The following is an 8737-nucleotide window of genomic DNA, read 5'->3' as shown; positions in this document are numbered from 1 at the left end:
AACCAAGTATCGGATCAAGTATCGTTTGGTATTCACGACGATGTCCGCTGCAATCGAACGAGAAGTATTACGTAAAGTCGCTTATTAATTCAAGGATTAAATGAACAGGCGCGATAACGATGAGGAAATTTATTCCCACCGAGTTTATCGATTTCGTGAATTTTTCAGCGCCTACGGCCTCGGAAGTTCGTTCGGTCTCGCCGTCCCTGGCTCTAAAACTTTCTTCGCGTGACTTCGACAACCGATTCGTTCTTTAAGCAGAGCATCGAATCGTAACCGCAACCGTAACTAAAATCCCTATCTTTCGCGTATAACGCCAGAAATGTTCCGGCAATATCGGATATAAGATTAATGTTTTCAAGTTACTCAGTGACAGAGAGAGACAGAAAGTGTTTATTTCTAGAAATAGACACTTGAAAACAAAAATACTCTCAGGAGAAGATTTAGTATATTTACAGATCATTTTGAATGTAAAATCAATTAAGGAACGTTGAAATTCGTGACTAATTTACAGCTCGCTCATTGACGAGTCTCCAAGACCTGTCGATTCTGAATTTCTCGTTTCACAGGTATTTCGCAGGTGTAGAAATTTATGACATACGACAACTCTTCAAAATTAAAATAAATGTCATTCATAACGAATGACAAACGATGATGATTACCTTTACGTCCTTAATAGGCGTTAATTGCAACGGAATAACGCGTAATATATTTCGCGTATCGTCAACGCCGTGTATTATTCCGAGGGCAACGTTTTCAATCGTCGCCCACGTGGCATTGCGTCACGCATTACGTATTCGTAAATTATCATCCGTGGAGGTGCATCCCGACTGTGTGCCGGTCTGTTTTCTCTCTCTGTCCATGAAAGGTCACCGAGGCTGTTTAAATTATCGGCAGAAGTCGATGCGCTCCAAATTATGCGTTACGTTACACGACGTTATTATCAGAGATTGAAATCGCGTTGTGCTCGTTCTAACAAGAGGTTGTTGGGCGAAATTGTTAGCGTGAGAGTTATCAGAGGTGACATTCGACGATATTTCTATGCAAAATATTTTATATAAAAAAAATGATGAGAATGTAATTTCGTTATTTCAGTTTATTTATATATTATTATATGCGTAATGAGATGAGCAAAGAGAGGTCGATGTACGACAATGCTTACGGCATCCTACACAGATCTATCTCATTATGTTTACATCAGAATACAGATTATTTTGTTTGTGAGAGAGGACAATTATTTCTTTCCGCGCACAATGTATAAAAGTTGTCGTAATATTTTATTTTAAATAAATTACGATTGTAGTTATTTAGTTAGCAATTATGTCATCGCGTCTATTTGGCAACATTCGATCCGCGAATTTACACATCTTCTCTATATAGAGGACAGATCGTGGTTTGCAAAGACGTTTCGTATGGTACTTGTCTTTCGCACACAACGCACGGCATCAAGATCCTCTCCGCAGGACATCCTGACACTGTTTGGGACGCATTCAATGTCTCCGCTTGCACAATCACCCGATTTTAATCTGCCCTCATCCGAGATGCTCAAGCGACTCTCGAGGAGATACACCTTAACAGATTTCGATACGCAAACGCTCGCAACCAGCGTGACTCGACCTCGCCGGGAATTACATCAGCATTCGTATAAATCATTTTTCCAGGTCGATTATTGCAGAAGCTTCGCGAATATTTCGCAGTACGATACGAAAAGACAGTAATCGCGGGCAGAGACAATACTTGCAATATTAACGAGAAAATCAGCGATTCGTCAATGTAGAAAGAAACATTTTTGCTAACCATGGTTTGCTAAGGCTATATTTGCTGTCGTAACTACAAATTTATGAACTACAGCAAAACGATTTGCTGTTGTTTCTAATACATTAGTAAAACGGCAAAGCACGCATGTCTATTAGAATCACATTATATAGCAACGTCAAAATAGTTATTGGAACTAACCGATATGTCAGTGATACATAGGTAATACACTTGGTAGCTAATCAATGTAGCTGCCCAAAATAACTTTTAGCTGCGGAGTATATTTTGGATATAGCAAATATGTTCTGTAGCTAAATTTGTGTATCAGCTAATCTTTTTTCAACTAAAATCACAGATAAGATATTAGGTGTCCATATATCACGACGTAATTCATTTACCATACGCAGTTTTTAGCTACGACAGCTACTTTTTTCCCCCTGAAGTAATTAGCAGTGTCAGTGTGATAATTAGCTGTAGATTGAGAATATTCGTGCCATTTTAGAGATAAGGTGTATTTCGCAATGTTGGAACAGAGGTCGAGGGGGTCGACAACATCGCGGGGTACGTTCTCGCTCGTTAATCGTGTCGGCGCCTCCGCCGATTGTGAGGCGCGAACGTCAGTGCGTAACGGTGCCTGAACGTAGCCGTGGCCTTAAGAAGTGAAAAGATGCCCGGCCAGTGAAAGAGAGAGAATTCAGCGGGACTGTTGGATTATGATTTATTAAATTTTTTCAAAATGTTATGTTCTTGCTTACACATATATAAAAATATAATTGATGATTTGATAATAATTTTTTTCTGTAGTAATCTAAATAAATGCGCGTGCACAAAAGAATTAGTATGAAATCAACAATTCACTGTTTTATATATAAAACAAAAATATAAAATTTTCTTTCAAAAATTTGATAATCTTAAACAGACATAATTTGTTTACACGGAGAAATAAAATTTCTTCATATAAATTTAAAATTATGAAACAATAAATTATTTAATAATTTAACTAATATTTTGATTTGCGTACCATTCTTTCCATGTATTTTGCTTAAAAGTATACACATATGACATTGCTTTAGACATTAGACATTGCTTTAATGTTTAGATTGTTCACCAAATATTTATGGTTACTGTCGAAAACAACACATGTGTCCTTTGGGCTACTGTCCTTAGCTGTTCAGCTTGCTTGAAATGTTGAATGTCTTGATTAGAGAGTTTAGTCACTCAACAAACGCGAAGTATTACACATCGCCAAGTTAAAAGTGATCATCAGAGTAGTCATCAGAGTGATAAACCTTCTGGGTCTAATAAACCTGTGAAAATGATAAGCTGTAATCATGACCTTAAAAATTTTAAATTTTTATTACAAGTAGAGAATGGTAAAATAGTTTCAAAGACATTACGTTATGAGGTAATATTTTGAAAATTAAAAAGGCGCGGTCGCGGTCCCGACAGTGAAGTTTCGAGTGTAACATAAAAATTAATTTGTAGCCAAACCAAACTGATCAGAAGATGGAGACTAGTTCTTTGAGACAAATTCAAAGGATGCGGCCAACAATAAGAGATGAAGTTATGGAAATTGATTTAGATTCCGATCAAGAGTAACTAGGTAACGTAATCAAAAGATATTTAATCCATTACAAGAACAAGATATCATTATCGCTTTTTCATAACAATGCAACAAGAATTCGAGATGAACTAAAAATCATAAAACTTGTGTTATGTCATGTTAAAGAAAATACCATATACAGCAGAGTTTCAATGACAGACAAATAAAAATATTTTTCAATTAAATAATTATACACGTGCAAGCATTAATGTCTGCAAGTACAAATGTAAAGTTCTTATGGAGTTAATCACGTTTAATCGCACGATGTTTATCCACGCATTAATAAAAATATTATGTAAACCAATACGTGAAGTTCTCGTTAAACAATTTATCTTGTAATCTGAATAGTAAATTAATATTTAATATTTAAACGTACCTGTGAAATGAGATCTTTATGCCGTGAGTGTGCTCCCATTGTAATTGGAATTGATTTTTTCGATTTTCACCATACCGACTCTTGCAATCTTTTGCATAACAATCGGGCATTTTGTTAAGAATAATATAAAATATATTATTTTTCACTGCTTTAAACAACTTATTCGAAGTCACGCGACGCAGAAGTAAATGCAGCAAGCAGCAAGGCTTCCTTCACAAATGTGTTAAAATGACGCCGTACGACGGCGGGTGAATAGCCTGAGTCTACATATATTTATGAAGGACCAAGATGGCCGCAAGCTGATTCCCTTCACTTCTCCGGCTTCATCCCCCTCGCCTGAAAATTTAGCTTACGCTCCCTCCAGCTATTTCATAGCTCCATGGTCGAACCTAATAAGCCGGGTTGGTTCGCCTTCAGTCAAAAACTCTATTATACAGGGTGTTTCAGACCACCCGTACACCCCTTTTCTCTTCGCAGGATTAGGACCAATCAAAAATATGTTCAGACCAAAGTTGTAGGGTTTCAAAAGATCTATTCAATGATCTTATCAGTTTGACCTTGGATGGCGTCGCCTAGGTCAGATCGAAATCACATTAAGTTTTTTAAATGGAACACCCTATTTTTGATAGACGCTCGATGAGACCCGATTCATGTCCTGGCACCGATGGAGTGGATTATCGTGTATTACAAGCGTTACCTATAAGCTTTCGGAAAAGTCTTTTGAGCCTTATCTCAGAAATCGTCGATTCAGGATCTTTCCCAGCTGAATGGAAGAGGTTTCAGGTTTTTTTATTCCGAAAAAAGACTCAAACAGATTCCGACCTATCTCACTGGCTCAATGCACTATGAAAGTGGCGGAGAGGCTTATTAACGGCCGACTTTGCTGGTGGCTAGAGAAATCTAATATACTACCTAATAGCCAGGCAGGGTTTAGAAGTGGCAGATCCTGCGCAGATAATATAGCTATTCTCCACTCGGATATTTGCAACAATTGGAATAACAAGAAAAATACCTACGCCTTATTCTTTGATATCAAAGGCGCCTACGATAACGTGTTATGGGATATTTTAGTTTACAAATTAATTCAACTTAAACTACCACCAACATTTATTAAATTTATTTTCAATCTCACCTCTTCAAGGATAGTACAGTTCAAATATGATGATATCGATTTAATTAGACATACTCAAAGGGGTCTTCCGCAAGGCTCAGTTTTGAGTCCAATACTGTACTCCATATATGTCGCTGAACTAGAAAACTTGTTTCGATATAATACTAACATAAAAATATTGCAGTATGCGGATGACATCTGCTTATACATATCCCATGAGAATCGCATCACCGCTTTGTCGGAGCTGGAGGAGGCGGGCAATAGAGTAGCTGCCTGGTTTGATTCGTTGGGACTAGACCTTGCTCCCGATAAGTCACAGCTCTGTATTTTTAGTAAGGGTAACAACCAGCGAGATCGTTTTTGGTCCATCTGCGTGAGGAATTCAATAATCCGTACCATGTGTGCGGTTCTTGGGTATACTATTTCAGAACAATCTTAAATGGAACAGTCACGTAAACAAGGTAGTGGCTAGCTGTAGCAAACCGTTAGCCATTCTGAGCTTTCTTAGAACTACCTGGTGGGGCTCTGACCCCTCACTGCTCCTCATGTTATACAAAGGATTGATAAGATCACGGATGGAATACGGAGCTTTTGTGTGGTTCAATCTTCCTCAATATCTCACTAGGAAACTTGAAATGATACAATTCCAGGCTTGTCGCACGGCGCTGGGTTACAGAAAAACTACGCCGATTAATGTAATACTTTATGAGGCCAGGGAGCCTCCTCTTAGGGCCAGATTTGAATTCTTGGGGTATAATTATATTTCGCGAACGCTCGCTTGCTCCAATCACGTGCTAATTCCAATTATGGATAATATTCGAAACTTCATAGATTGCCCTACCAACGTTTTAAGATCTCCCCCTCCCTTTCTTTATGAGTGTTATATCGCCTGCTCCCGATTCTCACATCTAATCGAAACTTCGTAACACCCGTTGTATTGTGACTTCCCCTTTTCTGTCTTGTCATTCTCCCCACGGGTTCTCTTAGATGAGGGGTCTACTATTCGCGATGATCTTGACCCCCCGGCTTGTTTTAACCGAATGTTTCCTCCAGCACTCGATGAAAGCCGCTTTTTTACAGACGGATCCAAGACCCCAAACCGACCCTTCGCCGGTTTTGCGGTGGTTAATGTTTCGGAGCACCGTACTTTTCGATTTCGTACCTCGAGCGAGGCATCCATTTTTACCTGTGAAGCAATGGCAATCTTGCTGGCTCTAAGAATTGCATCTGATTCCCCACATCATATAGTATCTATTTTTTTTTACTCAAAAAGTGTTCTACGCGCTCTACTCCCCTCTAAGAAAAATAGAAAAAAGGCACCGAGCCTAATTCTGAAAATATTACAGATCCTTGAAGAATTAAAGCACAAGGGAAGAGACGTCTCTCTGATTTGGATTCCGGCTCATTTGAACATCACGGGGAATGAGCAAGCTGACTGTGCGGCTAAGGAAGCTGTCGCTACAGGGATCGATTCTGACCTCCTCCTCCCCCCTTCAGATTTCAGTGCACTGTGGAGGGACAGAATGTACTGTGAGCTGTTTGAGTGGACGGAGAACCGGGGCTTATCAAAGGGCTCTTATTTTTTCAGTCGATTCTCGACGAGGTGTCGTAAACCATGGTTCCATAAATTCAAGTTTAAGCGGAAAAGCGTGGTGTCGATTAATAGATTGAGATCCGGACATACTACCTTAGCGGAATGTTTATTTAATCATAAGATCATAGATTCGCCGCTTTGCGAGTGCGGCGATATTCAGTCTCCCAACCACATTATCTGGCAATGTGAGCATCTGAATGGGCAGAGGGAAAAACTTTTGCAAACTTTATCTGCTCAGGGTTTGATGGGTCCGTTCTGCATCGAACAATTTCTGCATATTATGAACCCGGATATTATTTTCGCGCTTGCTTCCTTTATTGATACCATTCCGACCAGAATATAGTACGATACCGGTTATGAATATATACTCATGATTTTTTACCCCGGAGGTATGTCCTGCTCCTTGAACTTCGACTCGATTAATTAGTTTTATAACTTTAAATATCGTATCTATCAACGTTTTTACCTATATAACACCTTTTCATCTTATTTTACCATATTTCATTTAGTTATTTGCACTCAAATGGTTTCCTTTTCTACCAACTACGTCCTTTCTGTTTATGTTAAATCAAACTCAGATAGTCGTAGTAACACACACCCAGATCTATAATTCTGAGTGTGGTCTTAAGTTTACTGTACACACACATACATAGATAGGCAAATATGTACGTTTATTTGTTTAATTTATAATTTAGGGCTATTGTCCCTAGAATTAAAATAAGAATCATAATCGTAAGTACACTTTAAGTTCAGCTCAAACTTATTATCAGCTCAATCCAAATTATTCGAAGCATGATTTATTTTTATTATTTTATTATTAGGATTGCACGATGTGATCGTGGTTTCAGTTCCTCATCACCTATCTTACTTGCTTAATTACTTAATTCTAATTTCATTTTACTATCTTCTATGTTCGTTAAAGTGCCTTATAGTTTAGCGTAGCAAGTCACCAAATCTTTATGATTGGCTGTGATTCTTTAACATTAGGCTTAAGGCGTACATTTATATGAACCTGTACTCCAATACTCCCTCTTATTGTATAATTACCCACCCGCAATCTTGATTTTCCAAGATATCTCTGTATAACTTAAACTTACTCCTTATATGATAACTCGTCATAGCTCAATAGCTAAGTTCGTATTAACCGCCGTTACGGTACCAGCTTAACCTAGTCTTAAGGACATATGTATCGGCCAGATGGCTCTGCCAGGTCCAATTCCTTTTATCAGAAAAAAAAAAAAAAAAATCGCAAAATCGATAAATCATTCAATATATCACCGCAGCGCTAAGGATAACTGGGAAGGGAGCGCTCGCGATTCCCGTTTTCTGCGCAAATTTAGCGACGCGATTTGTTCGTTTCCGGCTTTTTCTTCCTTTTTCTTTCTCGAGCTTTCGGAGCAACACCACGCATCGGGGCTGTGTGCAAGTTTTCCGATACTCGTCAAGTCTCTAAAGTCGCGGTTGCAAAGCTGGACTCACGCGAGTGACAGTTTGAATGATCGAGTCAATCGACAGTACGATTTCGTGAATGAGGAAGAGGCCGCAAACAATCGCGTGCTCCGAACCGGCTCGTGTCCGCCTTTGTTTGAAAGGGTCACGCGACGACATCACGTTACAACGCGGCTGCGAACGCGTTCGCGTCGCTGTCGCTCTGAAGCTTCTCCTGTTGGCGAGAAGCTAAAATTTTCCGGTTGGCGAGAATTGAACAACAATGACTTTCATAAACGCGCCTTTCGCGATCTTTCGCGTGGCAGAAATTTGTGCATGAGATCTCCGGTGGCAAGATCTCTTCGCGCGCGCCATTACCACGTGGCGCGGAACTGTGTTGCATTTAGAAACCATATCACTCTGGCTGTAAATTTTTGTCATTGTTATAATAAGTGAATATATTTTGTCCTGACACCCGTGAACTCTCATGACAATTAGTTCGTCAATCTTGGTCTTTTACGCTCCGTAATCGTCACGATCCTTATCGTCTCGTGCGAGTACCGGCACCTCATCCGTTCATTTCTTTCCCCTTTCATTCCTCTATCCGCAAACCGAAGTGCGGCGATCTACGATCGAACGCGCACAAGGTAAAAACAAATTTATTTGCAAATATTTAGTTTTATTAACATCTTGCAATTTATGTGCCTTGCACAGAACATATAATTTTATTGTAAAAACACTCTGAAATCTGTTACGTTACATGAGAGTGAATTAATTTCACAACATACTAAAATATATCTGTAAGCACATGGAAACCAATAATACATGTATTATACATCAGTTACAGCATAAATAATAATCAGAACGATG

At 39.0% G+C, this 8737-nt stretch overlaps 1 protein-coding gene across 1 annotated transcript; it reads left to right on the top strand.

Annotated features, from left to right (window-relative positions):
• The first annotated feature begins 4579 nt into the window (after positions 1-4579).
• Positions 4580-6782, top strand: LOC113005859 (probable RNA-directed DNA polymerase from transposon X-element). Its single transcript, XM_039454473.1, has 3 exons — positions 4580-5218; positions 5274-5596; positions 6434-6782. The coding sequence occupies exons 1-3, from the start codon at positions 4580-4582 to the stop codon at positions 6780-6782; spliced, it is 1311 nt and encodes a 436-aa protein (XP_039310407.1).
• The last annotated feature ends 1955 nt before the right edge of the window (positions 6783-8737 follow it).

The sequence above is a fragment of the Solenopsis invicta genome, chromosome 10 (genome assembly GCF_016802725.1).
Source record: "Solenopsis invicta isolate M01_SB chromosome 10, UNIL_Sinv_3.0, whole genome shotgun sequence".
In the NCBI taxonomy this organism is placed as follows: domain Eukaryota; kingdom Metazoa; phylum Arthropoda; class Insecta; order Hymenoptera; family Formicidae; genus Solenopsis; species Solenopsis invicta.
This window is presented reverse-complemented; position numbering and strand designations above follow the sequence as displayed.